The sequence below is a fragment of the Centruroides vittatus genome, unplaced genomic scaffold (assembly GCF_030686945.1).
Source record: "Centruroides vittatus isolate TY-2023 unplaced genomic scaffold, ASM3068694v2 contig_377, whole genome shotgun sequence".
NCBI lineage: Eukaryota > Metazoa > Arthropoda > Arachnida > Scorpiones > Buthidae > Centruroides > Centruroides vittatus.
In genome coordinates this window covers 36,170-60,854 of record NW_027122198.1, presented here as the reverse complement: position 1 = coordinate 60,854, position 24,685 = coordinate 36,170, and the positions used below count along the sequence as shown (strand labels likewise).

Here is a 24,685-nt window from a genome sequence, read left to right as displayed (position 1 = left end):
CAACCTCTGGCCCGTGGGCCAGCTAAGGCCCACGAAAAGTTTCTATCTGGCCCGCGAGAACTTTAATAGATTATTAAATTGGAAAAATAACTAACTAATTAATAGTTATTTTTCCAATTTTCTTGTATTCTTTGTAATTTTTCAAAAATGATAAGAGAAATAAATGTAGTAATTAACTTCTTTATTTCATATTTGCAGACTAAAAAATTACAGGTTACAAGACGACATCAATTAATTACTACGGCCCGCGGAAGAAACATAAAATTTATTCTGGCCCATGTTATAAAAAAGGTTGCCCATCCTTGCTATAAACTATTCAAAATTTTTATTTTATATAAACTAAATTTTAATTCAATTTTATATAATCCGAAAGAGAAATGAAACTATTCTAACATCAAAACTCAGTAATCTGATAAAACTAAACAAAGCACACTCACTTGAAACCAAAAAATTCACAGTATAAATTGAGCTATTGTTGATCACCTAGATAATCTTCGACACATCCAATTAAAACTGTTTATGTCAACATCGATCCAAAACCAAAATTAATCAGCATTCGCTTATTGTAACTATAGGATATTTAATAGTTAATTTCTGGTTCTTACTTTCAACAATGAACAACCAAAAACCACCAATGAACTTTTTAAATTGTCAAGTCTGCACATTGTCATCCTTCTGTATTATGAAGTGTTAGACAAAAACAGTATGCAGATTTATAATATTTCAAATTTTCAATTGGGTACTAAACGATCTACTCAATCTAAAATCAAAATTTTGAATTTTCACTTATGTTAGAGATGTGCCATGTTCTGCATCACTATAGAAACATTATTTGAGCCATTGATTTTGAAAGTAGGGCACGTCCATTTTGTAAAGAAAATAGTTAAAGCTAATTTTTATTACAAATTAACACAAAATTTATGTTTCTAATCAATTCACAATAAATATCTTTTAATATCAGTATAAATTTGTTATTAGTAATTTATCCTGTCAACAACATTTATTGTGTGTTGATTTTAAAAGTGAAGCAAGTCCATTCTAAAGAAAAATATTAAGATATAATGGATTTATTACCTTATGTACGACCCATTTGCTATAAATACGTTAAAAATCTGCATCATCTAAACTAAAAAATATAATTATATGCATGCAACTTATAACTGAATATTTTTTCCTATAAAATTAAATTTACTTTTTGCTTTATTGTTGCTTCTTGAAAAAAGTATAAAATGTTGAAATAAAATAAATAAGCAAATAAATAAAATATTCAATTTTTTGTTACTATAATTACATTCCATTAAAAAAATTCAACGTTTTCAACAAATCATTACTTTCGAAAGTGAGGCAAGTCCATTGGCGCATACCAACACCAGGATTTTTTTTCACCTAACACAGACAACCATTATTGCATATTAAATTTGCATGAAATAAGAACAAAAAATTATAAAATAAGACTATTACTGTTTACAAATATTTTTAAATCCATTCAAATTCAACCAAACCATTAAATATCTATCAATAACATAATATGGACTTGCCCCACTTTCAAATTCAATGGCTCATTTCTTTATTCTTATGTCTAATACATAAAAAATAACAAGGTTTAAAATATTTTGTATCTAATTATTCAAGATCTCAATTTGGAATCATCAAAATTCAGAAAAAAGAATTAACTGTCAAGAAAGTATTCTCCCCATTTGTTCAAATAATATAGATTCTAACAAATTTTACTTCATCAATCCTAAAGTTTCTTTATACTATAAAACATATAAAAACAAATAATACACCTGTACTATATTAAAATAAACATTCAAATTCATTCAAACAACCATTTAAACCATGGATTATTTCATAAAATTACTTCTCAAATGTAGATCATGTTTATAAATACAGTGGAACCTTGGTATACGTCTGCTTTAGAATATGCCCTATTTCGACGAAACAAATTTTGCTCGGTATACAACTTAATTCAATTATACGTGCCATCTATGAACAAGTAGCACTATCTGTGTACTAGACCAGACTAGACGTTCGCAGTCCCACGGTTTATAACTTTGTTAAATTTCTTCTGATTTTAATTTGCAAGTAAAACTTTTTATTGATCATGAATTGCAAAAAGGCAAATGAAAAGAAACAGAAAACTAAAAAAAAATGACTAGAATCACAATGGAACTGAAAAAAAAGATTATTGAGAAATATGAAGGTGGCATGGGTGTTTAGATTTAACTGTTGCATACCATATTCTGAGAACAACGATATTGACGATCATGAAAAATAAAGACATTATTAAATTTGCTAACGTTGCAAAAGGGGTTTAATCAATTTCTAAACAGATTATTACTATTAAGGAGAGTTTGATTTGATTTGGATTTAATGATTTAAATAATATAATACAATATACTGTAATAACTTTAAAAATATATAATAAAATTTATTTTTTTATTAATATGCTGTGTTTAAATTATTTTACAACCCCATTAATATATTATAGGGTTTTTTTTTACGTGAGAACTGATTAATCATTTTTACATTACTTCTTATGGGAAAGGTTGGTTTGGTATACGTCCTATTCGGTATAAGTCCAAACATCAGGAACGGGTTAAGGTCGTATACTGAGGTTCGACTGTATGAGAAAAAGTTTATTTTCACCTGGTGAAAATAAATATATAGTATTTTGTCTTATTTTTGACTGAGTTTTCTTCCTTTTTGAAACTATACCAGTATAATAAATCCTATTTATAAACAAGGTCTACATGGATAAATAATATTTAAACAAAAATTGAAATATTCAAGAATTACTTCTCAAACTTTTGCTTAATTATCAAATTTACTTAATTTTTTCCTAATTATTTTTCACTATACTAGATAAAATATCAAAATTTATGTAATTATATAATTAAAACTTTGTATTGTAATTAAGTTAATTGCCAGAGTTTACGACAATCACTGCATAACATATAAATCAAATTATATTTCTAAGTAAATAAAAAATTGCCTATCTTTTCATTGTAATAAGTGGGTCATTTTGTATTTGCTAGATTTTAAAAATTGAAAAGTTGCCAGAATAAACTTTAAAATATAAAAATGCAATTTTTGATATTAAAACAAGTGCTCGACTGCAGTTAATAGATACAAATGTAATATCATAAAAAATTAATTAAAAATCTAATAATTTTCTTTAATTATAAATTTATGATATTACATTTTATACACCATATTTCTATTTAATGTATTTTTAAAGCAACAATATTGCTTTAAAAATACATTAAATAGAAATATGGAAAATTTAGAGGTTTTGTCAGATTAATAATACTACATTCTGAATTTTATGATTTATTCATAGTAATAACAACAAATTTTAAATAATTTATGCACAATATTAATCCCATAATATGCTTAACCCATTGATATATCTATATATAACCTAATGTTGTACAATCTTGCAACTATAAAATTCAAATGTAATATCATATCATCTATCATGATTAAAGATTTAATGGGAAACAAATGTAGCAGAAAACATTAATACTGTATTGTCATTCCGAAAACTAAATTATTCTAAAATTCATTATTCTCCTCTCTGATCCATATTTGATAACAAAAAAAGTACTCTATGAACTGATGACCATTTGTGACGAAAAAAACAAAAAAGAAAGTTCACCACTAATTTCAAACTCCCGAGTTTTTCAGGTGTTAAATGGAATTTCTGATGGAACATAAAAACATTTGGATTACTGTAATCCAAAATGAGTTTCGTGTTGTGTGTTGTTTATTCAATAATGTCTCGAGAATGTAAGGATTTATTTATCATACTTGAATTTTTTAATTTGCCATACAACACAAAACTCATTATTATTAATATAATTTTAAATTACTGTAAATGAATGTTAAATTTATTCAGAAGAATCAAATATTATTACATTGAAATATATTTATGAAAAAATATCATCCAAACCCCGTTTTTTATCCTGCAAATTATTTTTTAATAAAATGAATGTCGTTGGTGCTCTTATAGGTTGTCTTTGGGTTTTAAGTATGAAACATTACCATCTACAATGCCTTGTGAATTGATTTAATATATAAATATTGAACCAAAGAGTATCAAATTTATTAAGAAATAAACAGAAAATGTAATGTTACAAATTAAATCTTTATTTACATTTGTAACATGTTTCATTTTGATTTTGCAAAAAATATAAGGTTTGCTTTCATTTTTTGGCTCTTTAGTATGGTGTGGAAGCTGAAGGACGGCAAGATAGGCTTTTACACAGCACTTAGCAATGCTGCAGAGCAACATATTAAGGAGTAGCTAGACAGGATTTTAACCTCTATTTATTTCATTACATTTTCAGGAAAAGTCTTGATAGACATTTTATTCTGTCCCCCTACAATAACATATCATAAAAACAAATAACACCCCATAAAACAAAAAAAAGTAAAAGAATACAAAAAAAAAAAAAAAAATAATAAAACTGGTAACAAATCTTTAAAAGATGTATAGCACTTTTTTACATTTCAATTTAAAATCAGGAATCAAGATGATAAAAGTTTGTCAAAATTATTAACATTTTGCAATATACAGTAAAAGAAAGATTGTTGGGATAGATTTAGACAATAAAAAGGAGTAATAACATAAGTAAATGAGAAAAGTTCTACTAGTGAAACAATATAAGACATTTTATAGGTCTTTCTTTGGGTACCCTAGGTCTCTGTACACGTAAAAACAGTGCTATTATCTTGCAGAATACCCTGTATATAAAATTATATATGAATTGTATTATATTTAAAACGTTTAAAGATAACAATTTTAAACAGTTGCAACAAATTTCTTAAATTCGATTTTATATTGATACACAAAAAATCTTTCCTGATGTATAAACACATGAAAGTGAGAAATTTGTAACGACATTAGAGTTATACATAAGGTATTGAATATAACTTAGATCTCATATGCAATACCATGCACATAACTTCAATGTCATTACAAATTTCTCACTGCACAAGAACCTTTTAGGCACACTGTTTTATATGACAGTTGATACTTGTCCTCACAATGGATAATTAACAGTTTAATTTTATGATTAGCAGATAATCTCTTCGTTTGTTTTTTAGTGCAATAAAATTAAAATTTGATTAGGAAATAAACCCTTATTTCATTTTAGTCAAAATCAGTTCAATTTGTCAAATCATAAAACTGATTACTGAACTTCCCCAATTTTACTCTTATTCTAGTACTGTCAAAATTAACTCTGTTAAGTTTCAAAATTAAGAATTAAAATATATATAACTTATAATCATAGTTCTAGAAACATATATCACTACAGGTACTCCTCACTTTACGACAGAGTTCCGTTCCGACGACTATGCCATTAAGCAAATTGGTCGATAAGTGAGGAACTTGAGCCGGGAATATAGGATCGTTGTAAAATTATACAAATTATGCAACAAACTTCAAATTTCATAAAAAGACTATTATAGTACACTACTAGCCTATTATAGTACTATAAGACAATTATAGTAAGCGCAAGCCTATTATAGTACGCTTAGTGCACATGTCACCATTCACCACTGATCAACACAAGCTGAGAAAGGGGATTCCCCAAATCGCAGGTCGAAACTCGATTGGTTGTAAGTGTGAGTGGTCGTAAAGTGAGGAGTACCTGTATAGTAGTTTTCACAAATCATGCAAAGAAATGCTGTATAATGAAATAAGGAAATGAGTAATCAAAAATAAAGATATTTACTTAAAACAACACATACATAATAAAATATATTCCTAGTTTTAAGTTGAAAATATAATAAACTGATAAGTACAGGTTCATATTATTACAACATAAAAGAAAATTTGATTTTTTTAATATGTTGGTACTAGTCTATCAAATCTAACAGTAAACTTTTGTCTATTTAAATTAATTGGTTCCAACCTATTTTTGACAAAAAACAGTCTTACAGTATTTAGATGGTAGAAGCAATTTATGAAGTGTTCTTTTATACTACTAAAAGAATAATTAGTTAATAAAAAAAATAACACTTTAGTGTTGAGATGTTACAAATTGCGACTTTTTAGATTTTAGACATGTTCACTAGCACTTTCAATAGCTTATAGCTACCAGTGACAAATCAAATACAATTCTTTTTGAATGTTTGGCTTTTGAATGAACTTTTGAAATTATCTAATACACATGAATGGAATTCAGAATAAATATGTGCCATTTGCCGTTATTAGTTAATAATAAGTTAAAATATTAAGATCAAATAATTGACATATTAAATAGTTTTAAACTATTATAAAGGTTAGATATAGATAAGGCACACAATACTTTCTCAAAATATATACATATGTTAGAAAATCCAAATTAATTACCTTTAAAAAATAAACCAAATACTTTAAATTATATGCAATTTTATTTAATATTTTATTGTAATTTTATAATCATAGTTTTAATCAATCTTTAAAAATAGCATAAATAAAGAGAGAAATGGAAGAGGTGAATGGGTTTTTAAATTATTATAAATTTATAAACTGATATTTGTAGTTTGTGTTTGCATTTTAAAAAGTTGTAAGCAGATATTAACAAAATAATTATTTTTTAATGTTAATAATATATTACATTATGTTAATGTTTAAGTTATTATGGGAACAGAGTAATTTCCAAAATACCTGTCTACAGTCAAATTTATAGTTTTTTTTTATTGCATCATCATCATTATTGTTTTTTTTTAATCAATTGCTAACCAATAACACAAAATTAGATAGTAATCATTTTCGATATATAACTTAACATGTTACGTAGAAATAATTGGAATATTTAGTTATGTTAAATTGATTATAATTACATATATCAAATTTATGTGAATAACCTGTAAGTAATTTGTAAAAACAATTTGAGAGCAATTTGGGCTATCTGCTGTTTTTGAAATTTGTAATTTCTTATTAATTCCTCAGATTTTACTTTGTCTAAAATCAGGAGACCATCTTTGGAAAGCACACAATATTCTCTACATGCCATTCACCATTATCAGTTTTCTCCAAACCATTGAAGGCACATACATTAGAGTTTTTTGTCAAAAACAAATACCAAGAATTGATATCAATATTAACTAAAATTATTTAAAATAACAATATCTATTGTAATAAAGACAAGCCTTGTTACCAGAAGACATATGCCTCCTTTTACTGTATAACCAAATACAAATATCATTACATAATTTTAGATTACAACAACATATTATGATTTTAAATAAAAACAGAATATCTTTTACTAAACAAGCAGTGTCCCAAATAGCGATGAAAATAAATGCTACATCCACTGTTCGTGAGTTAGCTAATATGGATTAATCAGACGAGAATGAGGTTTATTTGCCATTTTGGAAGTTCTTTATTGTCAATATTATGTCAAAGATATAGGTCAAACTGATGAGGTGCATTGTTCAAAATGCATCTGTGACATAATATTAACAATAAAGCACTTCCAAAATGGCAAATAAACCTTGTCATCATCTGACTAGTCCACATTAGCTAACGCAAGAATAGCGGATATAGGTTTTATTTTCAAGAATATTTTTACTTTTATATATAAACAACAACTCTATAACCAGAATTTTTTTAATCAATCACAACCGATCGATCTGCCGAATTATTGGGCAATTAAAAGGTTAATTTAATAATTATATATTAAGAAAATTGTTTCAAGGTAAGCAGTTAAACTGCCACCTTAATCTGTGTGGTATCCAGGCGTTGCAGGTTTGAGTCCTGCTTCGGGCAAATTCTTTTCATCCAGAAATTACAAATTAAAATTAATTATTATAATTAACACAAGATGGCAGATTACCAATAGACATATTTCTAACAAAGTCTAAGTATGAAATTAGCCTTTTAATAGCATGATAATTTGACAGATCATGTAGATCAGATGCTACATCCACTGTTCTTGTGATAAACTTGTGATTAATTTTTTAGTTTTGAGTATTCTTAAAGATCGTATCCTTATTATGGGGAGCTAAATCATGAAACAAGTTAAACAACTTAGTTATTACCATTGGATGAATGATAACCAATGTGATTAATTTTGTGAAGTATTTACTTCTAAGCTTAACACAAGGATCTTTGGCAGTCAATTAACAAATGCAACACTGAAATGATTTCTTTATCACAAAACTGACATGTAAGCATCATATTTAAAAAATTTATCTTCAAAATTTATTTATATAATTTAAACTTTGAAATGGAGTGATATTCTATGCTAAATTTTACTATAAGCTGAAAACTTGTGCAACACAGAAATGGAAAGACTTTTGGGTGAAGATCCCAAATAAAGAGGCAAATTACGATTTCACTTGTGGATATGTAATTATAATTGACTCTCTAGTAAAATGGTTACTACAGAACATGACATTCTGTATTCTAAGAATAATTTCAAACCTTTCGAAGAAATCAGGTCATATGATGAGAAGACTACCAATACTAGAAGTTTGTTTGTTTTGTCATTTTCACATCAATTTGACATCATTTTTTAAATTATCCATGGTAAAACTGGAAAGATGACATCTAATTGACATTATTAATGTGAATAAATTCACACAAAAATAACCTTGAAAACTGCAAAAATTTTACTAACTATAACTCGCACGTGATCTCTACTACATTGGGACCACTTTGAGATCCATCCAATAATGTTTAAAAGAACACAGGGACGATGTTAGAAAATCCAACCCTAATACCGCCTTTGCAGCATATGTCAACACTAAACATGATTCTAAGAGTACTGAATGGAACTGAGCCCAAATTGTCAAAAAAAAAAAGAAAAAAAAAAAAAAACAAAACAAAAAGGGAATCACAGATGCATTCACTATGTGAAAGCTTTACATACTTATAGAGCAACTTATAAGGAACATTCTATCAACTATAAGGATATTAATTCTGTCGACAGCATGGAGGTCATTCTTTGTGCACCCTGTACACAAATAACGCAAAGCCTCGAGATAGCTATGGAATAAACTATTCACATCATTTGATTTAATGGATAGGGTTCATTTTTTTAAAGATATTTTGAAGTTATTTAATTTTAATGTTTCTTTGTATTTATTTATTTAGCTTTTATGTATTCATTTATTTTATTCATGTGTTATTTATATGCAATCATCTTTGTATTTTTGAGTATTTTTAAACTTTACATTCTAATTGCATTGTCTTAATCCCCAGATGTTAAATTTAAATTGGCATTCCCATTTAAGTACTCTACAAAGAGGATAATAAAAATGTCTGAAAATGTTAGTTACTAAATTTTTTGCTGTTTCCAAGGTTAATTTTGTGTGAATTTACTTATATTTGCAAGACAACTCTGATTTAGCATTATTAATGTATACACTTTCTGGGTAAAACAAACAGAGCTAAGGTCTTTGTTAATATTAGTGTTTGTTGGAATTAACTGGGGGCAGTTTCAAATACTTTTTTAAAACAGAAAAATTCATTTCCGTTTTAAAAAAATTTCTTGACTAATGATGATGATAATACACTGGACGACAAAAAAATAACACACCATGAAGGACTTGTTGGATTTGAATAAAAATTGGTATGTGACAGTCATAGCTAGACAGGTATATGATTGCAAACCATAAAGCAAAAACATACTTTATTGTGCAGTAATGTGCAATATAGTGCAGGTGCTAATATCCCATTGGGCCGCCTCTAGCGTGGATACAAGCTGTGATATGCCTCGGCATGGAGGCATAAAGGTTGCATATAATGTTCTGTGACATATCTGTCCACGCGTGATGCAACTGAGACTCAAGATACATCAGATCCCGCAGCTGTCACCCCAGGTGGTCCCACACATGTTCAATTAACAATAAATCTGGAGACCGTGCAGGCCAAGGAAGTGTGGCAACATTACATAGGCATGCTTGGGAGACAGCTGCAGTGTGTATTTGGGCATTATCCTGCTGGAATATGCCTATCAGAAGCCCTGCCATGAGGGGCAACACATGTGGCTGGAGGATGTATTGCACATATCGTTGAGCTGTGAGGGTAGTATGCATGACAACTAGAGGGGTCCTACTGTCATATGTTACGGCTCCTCACGCCATAACACTGGGGGTTGGGCCTGTGTGCCGCTCCCACAGTATAGGCTGGGTTGATGCCTTGACAAGCACGCTGCCATACCAAACAAAAGTGGGATTCATCGCTGAAGACAATACACTGCCACTCAATAGCTGTCCATGATTGTCGTGCATGACACCACTGCAGATGGAGACGTCGGTGGGTGGCTGTTAACAGTAGAAAACATACTGAGCATTGGAAGACCAATCCGCCTTCTACTAAGCGCCTGGAAATGGTGTGGCCAAATACACGGTTCGGTAATACAGGAGCCACCGCTGCATGAATGGTAGACAACAAAGCTGTAGGTGCTGTCCGTGCTTGACATACAATGAGACAATCCTCCCTCCTGGAGGTCTATCGATAGCATCTGGAGCCCGTTTGCCGTTCGTGCATACCCCTACGTACCACTGCTCATAACACATCCTAATAGTTCCATCAGAACGATTCAGGTGGTGGCCAATCCAGCAGTATGACCATCTTGCTTCTCTCAATCCAACGATGCGACCTCTCTCTCAAACTCACTTAACTGAGCATAAGGCCATTGAGTGTGTCGTAGAGGTATGCCTGTCACTCAACAAAGTCACAACCACCAATACAAGTGCAGGACATATGCACAAGTCATCACAGCATGCACCTTTATACCAGACAGAGGAAGCACTTTTCTGCCTTCTGGTGGCTATATGACACAAGAACCTGTTCCCAAAAGCTAATCATTTACATATCTAGCTATGATGATGCAACATACCAATAAGTTTTTCATGGTGTGTTATATTTTTGTCGTCCAGTGTATATTGTTGAAAGTGCTTGCAGGTACCTTTTGTTTTTAAAAAGCCATTACTGCCAAAAGACATCTTTTAGTGTGTTATACTTGAAGAATTAGTATGAGGTGTAAGTAAAAGTCTCAGTTGTACTGGACCAACTATTTGGCTTCCAGAAATCCAGCTATTTTTGAATTTGACAGGTTACAGTACAGCTGTAGTTTATCACATGGCCTTATGCTTTGTTTTGTGGCACACACATCACATCAAGTGTGACTGCTGAAATACAGTACATTAAAAACAACTTTGTTCTTTACTTTCCATCATTTATGTTTTAAATACATAATATTTAGCCTGTGTCCAGAAAACCCAGAAATCTGGACTTTTTCTAGTTTCAAGCTTACCAGATATTTAATATCTATGTTATGAACAAAGTGATTAATACGGGCATTATGAATAATGACCAACAAAATCGGGCATTGTAATAAATTTCAACAATTTATCAAGCTGACCGGTCATTATGAACACTGCTACCACCTAGTACGGCAAAGTGATAACACATTGAGGAGTGATCATAGCCAATCAGAACTTACATCTTAGTTGCGCATGCGTATTGCATTTAGTACCAAATTTTAAATTTATGAGACCAGTAATTAATCTTTCTTCTTTGACAAAAGTAACGATCATGGAGAAATCATTAAGTGATATGAATAATCGTTTCAACAACCGATTAAACGAGTTAATAGCAGAAAAAGGTGAGAACAATCAAATTTTTACAAAATTAGCATGTTTGTCAATGATACAAAAAGTGAAAGAGTCAAAAATGAAAGTTACCTCTAAGTTACTGGAAGAATATCAGCGTTTACGTAGATATGACATTATATCTATCGGAAATTTAGAAAAATTAATTATGCCTGTAAAAGAAGGTAATGTGATTAAATATTATGTTTACACGGAAGAAATTTTTCAGATATTGCACGATGCCCATATCGCTATTGGACATGGTGATAGAAACTGCATGGAGAAAGAATTAAGTACGAAATATAAAAATATTACAAGGGAGATGATTGTAATTTATTTGAACTTGTGCGAAAGCTGTCAGAAAAAACAGAATGTTCCTAAGAAAGGCTTGGTAGTTAAACCAATTTTATGTAATAAAATGAACTCAAGATGTCAGGTCGATCTTATAGATATGCAGTCGCAAGCCGATGAGGATTATAAATTTATACTCATGTATCAAGACCATCTAACTAAATTTGTTCAACTATGACCATTAAAAACCAAAAGGGCTGAAGATGTAGCCTATGTTCTTTTAGACATTTTTACAATTTTCGGTGCACCGAGTATTCTATAAAGCGATAACAGCAGAGAATTCGCCAATAATGTCAAAGAAATGTGTAATATGTGGCCCGAGTTAAAAATGGTGCATGGAAAGCCCAGGCACTCACAAAGTCAGGGTTCAGTAGAAAGATGTAATCAAGATGTAGAAAATATGCTTAGTTCTTGGTTGGAAACTAACAATACTAACAAATGGTCAGAGGGATTACGTTTTGTACAACTGATGAAAAATCCATCACATCATACTGGTATAAACTGCAGCCCTTATGAGGCCATGTTTGAAGCAAAGTTAAAAGTTGGACTAAAGAATTTTATACCCAATGAATCGTTGACCAACATTAATACGGAGGAGGATCTAGAGAGACTTTTTAAAACTATCAACGAAGTAAGTCAAAGTTGTTCAAACTCTGAAAGTTCAGGTACCGTCCAAGAAAACATCATAAAAGATTATTCGATAACGCCATCTTCACATAGCAATATAACTGATGAAGTTCAAAGATCTACATAGTCTTCACATGAAAAAAATCTAAACCAGGATGTTATTAGTATTACAGAATTGGTGAGTGAAGAAGAAACAATCCAAACAATTGATCCAAAAATAGAAAAAAAAAAAACAAGAAATGTATCTAAAACAAGGGAGATGGCTTTGTTAAATCTTAAAAAGCAAGCAGAAAAAATGATTGGTACATCAAATTCCAAATACACAGCAGCTAATGTTGTTGATACAGTAAAAATTTGTGTACCTGATGTAGATGAGCCCGCAGTGATGGAAAAAATATTTTAGGTGTCATTGTTGCGGTTAAAGATAAAAACCTTTATAAACTGGGTACCAAATATGGCATATTAAATGTATTATATTCCAGAAACCAATTTACTGTTTGTAAAGAAAACTTCATTTCTGCTGAAGACATACAGTACCAGGTAAAGAAATTTCACTTAGAGAATGTGCAATAATGTCATTAATTTCTGTAGGTCAAGGCTATAGTCGATGCTGCTGCAAAATTGGTTGCAAATCTAATAGATGCAAATGCTACAAAGAAAAAAAATTATGTAATTCCAAATGTCATCAAAATCTTAATTGCTTGAATAAATAAACTAAAAAACATTTAATATTTTATATAATTTATACCAAAAATGAAACTCCAGAAGTTTCCTGTATATTGATTTTTTAATTAAGTATAAATTTTTTAATTAAGTATAAATTTGTTAATAAAGACTTTTTGTTAATATTAGTTTAATTAATATAGTTAATAGTACTTTGAAATAATTTACAAAAAATAAATATTTCTAAATGAAATAAGTGGAGTTTTTTTAATCAAATTTAAAATTCGGTACTAAACACGATATGCACACACAACTGAGTGCCGATTGGCTAGCATATGTCAGATGATCACTCCTCAATGTATTATCATCACTTTACCTGACTAGGTAGTAGCAGTATTCATAATGACCGGTCAATTTGATAAATGAATGAATATTTATCACACTGCCCGCCCTTTTTGGTCATTATTCATAATGCCTGATTAATCACTTTGTCCATAACATCTACACTAAACAACACCGGGGTGAAGTCATCTATGTACCAAATCCTGTTACTGGTGTGAAAAAAAAAAAAAAGAAAAAACATTACTTCACAAACGTTTTTGAACTAGAAACAGTTCTTCTTCAGGTGAAATGGCAAATTTCCGATAAAATGCAACTAAAAAGAATCTGCTGATTCACCCGAAGAACTGTTTCTGGTTCAAAAACATTTGTGAAGTAACATTTTTTTGTTCTTTTCATTTTTTTATTTGAGTTTCACACACTGGTAACAGGTTTTGGTGCATAGATACCAGATATTTAATCTGATAACTGCATCAATATTAAAAGTCAGTTGTAATATATTAATGTTAAAACATTAACTTGTTATTAACTGAAATATAAGCACATGCCCTTTTATTTTGAACACTGGTAAATTTATGATAGTTTTCTTAGAATCATTATATAGAGAATGAAAATTACCAGTATTTAGAAGCTGACTCTTATTTAATTACAGTGGTGCCTCGTATAACGTACGCCTTGAATATTGGACGCTGCGAACAACGGACTTTCTCTTTGACCGTTACGTGACTCAAGCAACGGACTGGCTGCGAACAACAGACTTTCCGTTCGGCAGTTACATGAGTCGATCAACGGACTTTCTGCAATAAAGTGCAAATCGTTTTTCCACTCTTTTGCCATTGCCATTGACAATCTACTATTTTTAGATGTTTTCCCCTTCTTGGCTTCCCAGAATAGCTTTTTGACGTGGAAAACAGGTGTTGAAGAGAGAGAAACAGACCACCTTGAACATGTTTTTCAAGAAGCCAGCTGACAAAAAACAAAGGATGGAACAAGAGGAGTTGATCCTGCAAGCTCCGGTAGCCTCTCCTGAATCTGACTCCGATTAAAAAACAATAAAAAGAGACCCGCTGCAAAGTGTAAAAAGTGTGTCTGTATGAATGTGTGAAGAAAGTGTTCCTTCACCTCCTCACAACATCTGACTACTCAGCATAATTGGTAACTCCTCCATTTTCATTTTGTTTTAATGGTACAGTATGGTTATTTTATGCTGCAGAATTAATTAGATGTTTTAACATGTATTTCTATAGAAAAATGCATTTCGTATAATGGACTTTTCACTTAACGGACGTGCACCTGAAACAAATTAAGTACGTTATATGAGGCACCACTGTATATGATAGTCCTCTACAACAAATAATAGCAAGTGATCACCTCTCAAACTTATAACATTGGGTACTGTGTTATCAATTTAAAAAATTTTTCTTAAATTTATTTTAGCATTTATCATCATTTAATTAATAAAACAAAGCACAGTAATTAAAACATTTGACATTTGGTGACCATTTGTATTTTTAATACATGCAGTATTTAAGTTTTGTTTCTAATACAAGGATCCCCACTTTACATGTACATAAAGATGTACATTAGTACTTGTTTTTGCTAACTGAAAGAAATACAAAGAGAATTTTTACTTCTAAGAAAAAGGCAAAAAGCAAAAATAGCATCTAGAGTTTGTTTTGCAGGGAGTCATTTTTTGAGACATTGTGCACCACAAATAGTGAAAGAAATCTCAAAACTTTCAAACCCAGGGAACTATATTTAGCATCAAATCATTACAGCTTTGAACTGTGTCTATGGCCATTTCTGCTTTATGTTGGTTTGTGTGTATCCGTTAGCAAAATATGTTGTAAGGTGCAAAAAGCCTAGGGCTTAGGGCCTAAACTCTTAGGGGTGTTACATTTATAGTAAAACTGGATGTAATTAACATGTTAAACTATGCAAGGCTGCCAAGAACATTGTTAAACTTGATTTCTTGAAGTGCTTCATGTAGCAATCCTCATTGTAGTCTTACTGGTTCAAGATTCACTTTCTCCCAGTTGATTGTTACCCTGGACTCATTCGTATATTGGGCTAGCACAATAGATAGTTTATTTTTACGAATGTCATACTTGTGCTTGGCAATCCTATGCAACCGAGCCTATTAGTAAACCCTACATAAGTGAGATTTTGATCAAGTCTACCATCTTATAGAGATACTGCATATATTCCTGAAGCTTTATTGGTTTGATGATAATCTAGAGAGACTACAAATGCATCTGAACATTAATTTAGTTTTAGTATATCTTGTTACCTGTCTGTACATAAAGCAGGGCAGAAATCTACAACTTGTTTTTGCTTGTACATATGCCCATGCATTACCTTTCTCTGTTGGATATTTATCCCTATCCCTAGTACTCTGGATGTTATTTATTAGACTCAGTTTAAGTTCTTTGCCATAACCATGTGCACGGGCTACTCTATTAATGCATTTCAATTCCTTATTACTACTGATAATGTTAGAACAATTCATTAACAGTCTTAACTAAAGATCTAAATGCCACCACTTTGTAGGGACATGGATCACTGGATACGTCTGAGTTAGAGTGGCCATAGGAAAGTTGTAAGTCAGATGATAAAAGTATTGAAAAAGTAGAACATAAAGGTAGTCATGAATGGTTGGATAGTTTTTGAAGCAAAGCTAATTTCACAACAAAGGTTACTGAAGAGATTTCTAGTGTAGTTTCACTAATTACACTGTACTTACATTTCTATTTTATATGCTATGTATTAATATTTATCGTATCGTTCCTGCTTTTACTATGTGTAAGTTGCTATTTAAGTTGTATGTGTTATTTAATAGGTTAATTTTGGATCTGGAAAATGCTCAAATTTTTCCCACAATTAATGTTAATTACTTCTTTGCTTTATAAAATTTCAGCTTACAAAGGGTTTCATAGGAATGCTCTTCTTATAGATAACAGGATAAACCTGTATTCTGTTTTATTTTCCCATTTTACTTATTTTATAATTACATTTACATTGAAATGCTAATAATAAAATAGGAAAAATAAACACTATTCCAAACATGTAGGATATACACTACATTCTGATACAGGTCGTGAAAAAGTTTTATTTCAATTCTAACAATTTTTTAAACTTGGAAGTTATCTAAATAAAGTTACATTATTAAATTATAAGTTATAAATAAACTGTTTTTTTTTAGAAGATTATTATTATTAATAAGTTGAATCTATCACTAAAGGCAACTAATATATTTGTAATTTTATAATTTGATTGAGCCATTACTGTTTTTAGACAAAAAATGATAATTTATTAATGTATGTTTACATAACAGATTAAATAGCTCTTATATACAAGGTTGATTTTAGTGCCATAGTAGCATAATTAGGGGTTACAAGCATGAAATAAATTGTCTCAAAATGTTCTGAAAATGTAATCTCACAATTTTTGTTTCAAATTGAGATACTGTCTTCTCTACTTTTCTGCTTATTGAAATCTAAATAAATATATATGTTTTTATTCACATGCTTAAGCACTTTTGGACTTACTATATCTGTCCATCTTTACTTTCATCTTAAAACTACATTGGTGGATGGGCACCTATTCAATCTATTCATTAATTATTCTTGTGTGTGCACGTTATTTAAAAAATTAACCTCTCTATCCATACAATTTTGCCAACATCTGAATCCTTCCCATCTCTTTTCATAAATCCTCTCAATGTCATTTTTACCTCTGTTTCTACAGGCACTTATAAGACTAAATTTAGCAGATAAAGGAATATAGAGAGGATGTAAGGATAGTTAAGGAGAAGACAGTACTTAGCATGATGGATTATGATAAAAATATGAATGTAGACTTTAAGGAAACAAAAATCATAACGTCAGTTCAAGACAAGATGAACTTGTGGATGACAGGAAAGGGTTAAAATATATTAAGAAAGTTTAAAAAGTGAGGTGATTAATATGAAAGATACAGATAATTTAACAGTAGCATGGAGGTCAGTGAAGAAACAAGGGGAAAGGACAGAAGAATATAAGATTGAACAGTTTAATGATTTGACATTAGTAGAGAGCACGTGCATTGTTAGCTGGATTTTGTAGTATTCCAAAATGTAGATTATTATTCAAATAGAATATAATGAAATAATGAATTCTGAAGATGAACAAGTCTGAAAGCACTTAATCATGCAAGTAAAAATATATATTTAGATTCTAATAAGCAAAAAGTACAGTTCATTGGTGTGTGAAGTTAATTTGAAGCTAATCAGATATCGTGTTAGATATTTCTAAATTTTTATTAGACAATCATGTCTTTATACAGTTGTTATGTAGCAGTGGTCGCCAGTCTTTCTGTCCTTGTGAACAACTAAATTCAATTTTGAATCCTCTGGACCAATACTATAAATATTTTTAAAATGACAGAAACATCTATATAATAATGATTATAAAACTTTGATTTTTATTAATATAAAATGCACTTATCTAATTATAACAAAATTATGTGAAGTTTGTTGCTGCTTGTTTGAAATAAGTTTATGACTTTGCTCTTTTCCACAAAGGACGACAATTGCATTCAACATTCATCATTGTCGATTATTTATTGATAACAGTCATTTCACGTTTGGTTTTAGACTCAAATAAAAATGAGTGAGAAAAAGCAACAAAATGTTTTGCATTTCTTTTGTAATACTTCGCTTAACCTTGAATTGATCAATGTCCAAATTTCTCCACAGACCATCAGTGGTCCACTGGTTGGCAACAGCTCCTATACAGTATCTAAAAAAGATGTGTCATCCTTTTGTATACAATGTGAGAAACATGGCTTCTATTTTGACTTTAAAGATTTCTCTCCCTCAATTCAAACACAACCACAAAGTTTCAGAGAAAAATTTTGAGAAATTTCAGAGAAATTTGCCATCCATTCATAATTTTTATCCTTGGAAAGCACAAGACACTGTATTCAAATATGTATATGTTACCAGCAAAATCCGATTTTATGCCATTAATATTGTTCATCTAATTGATTGCCTTTTAATTTTATTTTAACCATTAATATACTTGAATAATAATTCTAAACTAGTTTGGCCTGACACGCGTACGCCAAACTAGTTTGGCGTAAAATCGGGTTTTGCCAGTAATATATACAATAAATTTATCAAATTATCAATAAATTTAACAATTCAAAATATCCAACAAAATTTATTTATTTGAACTCTAGTTCATCAATGCACTACACCAGGCCTGGCCAGCCCGCAGGCCACATGCGGTCAGTCACGTTAAATCGTGTGGCCCGCTAAGCGATATTAGATATCTATTAAAACTTTTGATTCCCGTTATGTGTATACCAAAACAATTAAATAAATGAAAATTTGCATGTGTCATTGTTATAATGCGCAAGTGCGAGTACGAACTCTTGGTATAACAATAAAATCTTATTCATTTTGTATTTGTTTTACTTTTTTAAAAGCATATTTGCCTAAATTGTGGCCCACCGTAATGTTAACGTGATCAATGTGGCCCGCAAAACAATTTGGGTTGGCCAGGCCTGCACTACACCTTACAATTCCAACAAAACATTTTAATTTGCAGATGCTTTTGACCTTATTTGAAGACCATCTTCAGATGAGAGATTCAAATCATTTAACCACTACAGAATTTAAAGCATTTCACACATTAAAACATTCTACTTTAGAACTGTTTAAAAATGTTTACAGTTTGATATTTAAACAAGCATTCTTAGAAGAAATAATATACAATAAACAAAATAATATACATATGTGTACATCAAAAAATATATCGAGTGTCTGGAAAATCTGAACAAGTTTGTGTAATGTAGTTTATACCTTGGAAACAAACCAAAAACAAAAAAACTACAGACTAAATAGTCATTTGAAAGGTAACAAAAAGCTCTACATCAAATTATAGTTTGTGCAGCGTAATTAAATATTATTGGCTGTTAACCAGAACCTGAGATTTTGTGCAATTTTTTCCAGATGCCCATTATATAACAATTTATATAGATAATTTCTTAAAGCCTTTCAGTTAAATCCCTACCATACATTCCCTCACATTAACCCGAGTCTATAACCAACAGGGAATTTCATCTTCTGCTTGAACATTACTAAAATGACAAAGTACATATATCAAATGCATGGAACTTAGCATATGACATTTGGTAACATTCAAGATGATGATAAATTCACTGTTGCATACATAACTTGGGTTAAAATGAAGGATACATGAAAGACTAACTGAAAGGCTTTGTTAAGAAATTATCTATGTAAACTGTTATACAGTTAAACCTGTCCAATGGAAACAAGATATAAACAATTGGTTTCAAAATATAAATGTTTATACACAGCAAACAGTAATAGGTTTGATTGGTGGTATAGTATTTTTTACTAATATAATAGCAAATGCAGTACATATCTGTATTGGGTATAAAATAAAACATTTTTGACATATCTTAACAGAAATAGTTTGTCAATAGCTTCCGATGCCTGACTTTCTTCAACCAATAAGATGCAAGACAAATTTGTAACCACTCAGAAAAGCAGCATTAATTGCAACTGTATTACAAGAGACGTTTCTCAACTACAATTTATACTATCAAAATGTAATCACTAAGCTTTGAATTTGTAATTGACACTTAAATCTGTAATTTGAGATATATAGGTTTTTAGAGAAAATTATTCAGATAAACATGGAAAATATATTAAATTTAGGCTGAAAATGCAGGGGGAAAGGAAATTTGAGATAAAATGTTTGAGACAGACAGGTTCAACTATATATATTTTTTATTTACATTTATATATATTCTTTTGTTTATTTTATATTATTTAATTCTTCTAAGAATGTTAATGTTTAAATTTCACAATGTAAAAATTTTTAAACAGTTCTAAAATTAGAACACTAACATGCAGAAAGCTTCAATTTCTGTACTGGTCAAATGATTGGAATTTATCTCATCTGAAGATGACCTTTAAATAATAGCAAGGTTGAGGCCGAAGTTTTAAACACGAAAACATGTACATTGGACATTCGGCGCTGCTTTCCCGTAAGCTTAGAAGTTTGGCAATGGCGATTGGAAAGTCAGTGGAATCATGCTCGACATTCCAGATGCCATTGTCAAACTTCTAGGCTTACAGGAAAGCGGTGCCCAACATCCGACATACATGTTTTTGTGTTTAAAACTTTGGCCTCAACCTCGCTAATGTTAAAAGCATTTCACATAAAGATGTTTTGTTGGAATTGTAGGGTATAGTATACTAGTAAATTTATAGTTTTCAGTTTACATTAATACATGAATTCCAATCCAGTAATTATATTTAATCATGTTTGAAAAATCAATTTAAATCAACCATACAACTTTGGATTTATATATATAAAGAACATAAAATATTTCTAAAATTGCATTGTTTAACATTGTAATATATAAAGGCAATTTCTTCTTAATTATAGAATTTATTTAATGACCTAATATTTTTACATAACAATGAAGTTAAAAAAAATGGAACTAATCCAAAATGGTAAACTAGATATCAAAGGTCAAGAAGCCGATGCAGTAGTTGTAAGACCTTTCTGAATGGTGTATTTATGTTCCTTGATCCTCATCTTTAGATTACTTGCAGTAGCATCAATATATTCACCAGGCCGGTTCACCCTACAATCGTATGTAAATAGGAATAGTATAGACTTCTGGGATACAATTTCGGTTCAATGAAGACAACCATTGAAAACGGAAGAAAACATATGTTTAGACGACAATTAATTGCCGATTTGAAGGTTCATTTAACATTATCTTTTGAACAAACCTTCACTCCTTAAAAATTATATATACATATATAAACAGCAATTTTTATATTCTTATAAAAAAACAAATGTTTTTAAAGATGGATAGTGTATCTATTGCTTCAGTCAGTAATAACATTTAGCATTTTCATTCTGGGAGGGCAGAGGTGGACAGATGTCATCTGTATATTTTATCATTAAATTTGTAAAATTTAGTGATTAATTTTGAGTAAGACACACACACAAAAAGTTTAATGAGATTAAATATGAACTAACTGCCAAGTAATTACAAAGAAACCTCCAATAAAGATCAATATAGGTAGATTTGAAGTCAATTATTTCTTGGTGGGCTGGTGCTCACCCCCATCTCACCCTAGTCATCCACGAAATAAAATAAAATTTAACAATATTCGATTAGTTGAATTTGAAGTGAATATCATTAAATTTTACTTCATTTCAATTTAAATGATATTCTAGAGTTTTTATAAAGTTGTTAAAACTTTTTGGATATTTTTGTTCGAAAACTAATAAATAGCAGTTTTGAAAATGTTTAACGAATTAATTTTTAAAGGTAATTTTAAATGAACAATAATATTGCTCATGGCTGTTACATTTTGACTAAATCATAAAATTTACATATGTTGTCTCTATTATTTTACTAATTTGTTTTGTATATTCAATTTTACACAATACATTGTTAATTGTTCCATTTTATATAATTACAACAAAACATTAATCAAAACATCTTGAACGAATTCATTCCAAATTTCAAAAAGAGTCACTGTTTGTCCCCACATGTTTCTCGTTTAAGTATGTAACATGTTCTTGAGATCACACATCCCACAACATTAGCAATCCGATTTTCTGTATCAAGTAAGATAAATTTATGTTAGTTACTTAATTTCCGTTTCGTAATTTACTCTCCGACACATCCATCTGATTTCTAATATTCAGAACAATAACATTTTAATAATAACTACTCAAAACTGGGTACACACTTAATAACGCAAACTAAACTGATCTCCGACACGAGTCAGTCCGAATATGACCACTGGAGGCAGTTGAAACCACAACTCGGTTTAAAATTGTGCCAAAGATCGGTTTCACCAGCCGGTATTTTCTCGTACAAATTTGAGATCAGTTTTCACGGTAAAGCACCCGGAAGAAAATTTTCAAAGGCATCAAGCCATGTCACAATTGCAACATTTGCCAAATTTTGTAAATACGAAAAAACAATATACACGAAGGAAGCAAGAAATTACATACGGTAACCAAAAATACGTCGCATCATTTAATAGCAAAATGCGTCCAACAATTTTAAAGAAGGGAAAGATTAGTTCGGGTAAGTGGCGGCGATCAGTCTCTCAACAAGAGAAAGAGCATAGAACGATGGAAAAATTCAGAATTTTGTAGGCAAATTGCAGCAGACACGGTTTGCAACTATCAAAATGACGAAATCAAAGGCTTAAAGTGACAAGACTTTAGTGGTACTCAAAGTTTGGAAACTCTCAATGTAACAAAGCACGAACTTAAAAGCCAAACAAATGATGAACCGTAATGTAAAGTTTGCATTGAAAAATCACAACCAGTTGAATGAGGCGACAGAAAGGGAGGAATGCGATAAGATTCTTATCTTGTACGAAACCAGTGAAATTTCGTTTTTAATTGATAAATTGGACGGAAAGAGAAAGGAACACCTCCCAATTTGCATGTATAAACGCTCGGTAAACGATGTCGTGTGTTGATAAACGACCGACTCGTATAACCAGTTAAATAATTACAAATGGCGTGTTTTCCAGTTACTTACCCATCGTTTGATTTCTCGAAAATTATTTTCTCTCGATTTAGAAAAAAACAAAACCTTCCGATAACTAATATTTAATTTTTTTTCCCCACATTCGCAGCGAGACGTGTCGCTGACCCAATGCGCATGCGCATATGCGTTCCTACACCGGTGACGATCCGGCCTGGTTGGCCCTCTGTCGATGGAAAACGTAGGAAATATTTTTTAAAAAATTAACTTTTTAAATGTATTATTGTTGTTGTATTTTAAAATTGTTTTAGTATAGATACAGTTAATTACAAATAATTAGGAAAAGTAATAATGTTAAGGTTTAATGGAGATCCCGCCCTTCGAAAATATGCAAATTAAGATTTTTCATTTTTAACCCTTCCCGTCCTGTGGGCGTTTAGAGGGCTTTTTAGTCTGCCCTTCGTGGATTCGTTCTCGTGGGCCAATAATGGGAGCCGCCGAGTGCTAACTTTTAGTTTTACGCTGCTCTTGTCTAAAGCCGTTTAAGACCAGAACGGCTACAAATTGAAAATAATTAGACTTAAAAACTAATTTTTTATATGTAAAATATAAACAAAAAACTTTTTAGATGTATCATCTTTTGTATTGTGTTTTCCTGTGTACCTAGTCTGCAAAACGCTTTGCTGTGTCTTCTGCTACGGGAGAAAAGAAGAGGAAGGCTCAACGAGAAATTTAATTCCTTTCAGACTTTTTCTGTTTGTGTTGATCGTTACGTTCTAAATTGTGGCAAAGATCTCATATATGTACTGCACGTCATGTATTAATAATAAAAACAATGTGCTATCTGGACATTTTAAACATGTAGAATCACTCAAAGAAAACCTTATTCATCTTTATTCGTTGTTATCTGCAAGGGCGGATGCAACACGATTGTGGCGACATCATTGGTCATAAATCTATAAGTCGCCACCAGGAGGAAACTCCACGAACTTAACGGACCTTGACAACCTAACTCAGAATCTCATCTTTTCGTTCAGATCTCGTTATGCGTACACGCGTGTTGATTCTGTGTTTACCCGGTATTATAGCACCATAGTTCGTGTAACCCAGGGTTACCAAACTACGGCCCGCTGCCACACTGTGCCACAAATGAGCTAAAATATAATTATTTATATGGAAATATCATAGATTGTAGATAAACTTATTATGTAAAAACATTAAAATAAGTATAAGTAAAAATGCCAAAATTGGTCCAATCTAATTTTTGCATCTGACAGTAATATAATTTTTAGGAAAATAAGTGAAATAAAAAATTCGGTGACTTTATGCGACTTTTGGTATCAGAGCGCTTTTTATGTAAATACCTGCGATAAAGTATCTAAGGAAAGCGATTACCAGCTTGCTGCAGCCATCATGTTTGTGTATTGGAAAATAAATATGTTGGTTGTCTATAATTTTTGTTTGTTCAGTGTACTGTATTGAACAAAATGGTTATGAGACCCGCACTCGTCATTCTCTATTATCTGGTCCGTTGTGAAAAAAGTTTGGTGACTACTGGTGC

The 24,685-nt window shown here is 30.6% G+C and overlaps 1 protein-coding gene across 1 annotated transcript in view; it reads right to left on the bottom strand.

Annotated features, from left to right (window-relative positions):
• Arl1 (ADP ribosylation factor-like 1) overlaps positions 1 to 23,327 on the bottom strand; it is a 39,329-nt gene extending 16,002 nt beyond the window's left edge. Inside the window, exon 1 of the mRNA XM_067270772.1 lies at positions 23,179 to 23,327. Within this exon, the coding sequence (XP_067126873.1) occupies positions 23,179 to 23,182 (4 nt within the window). The 5' untranslated portion in view covers positions 23,183 to 23,327. The remainder of the gene's footprint in view (positions 1 to 23,178) is intronic.
• Positions 23,328 to 24,685: the final 1,358 nt, after the last annotated feature.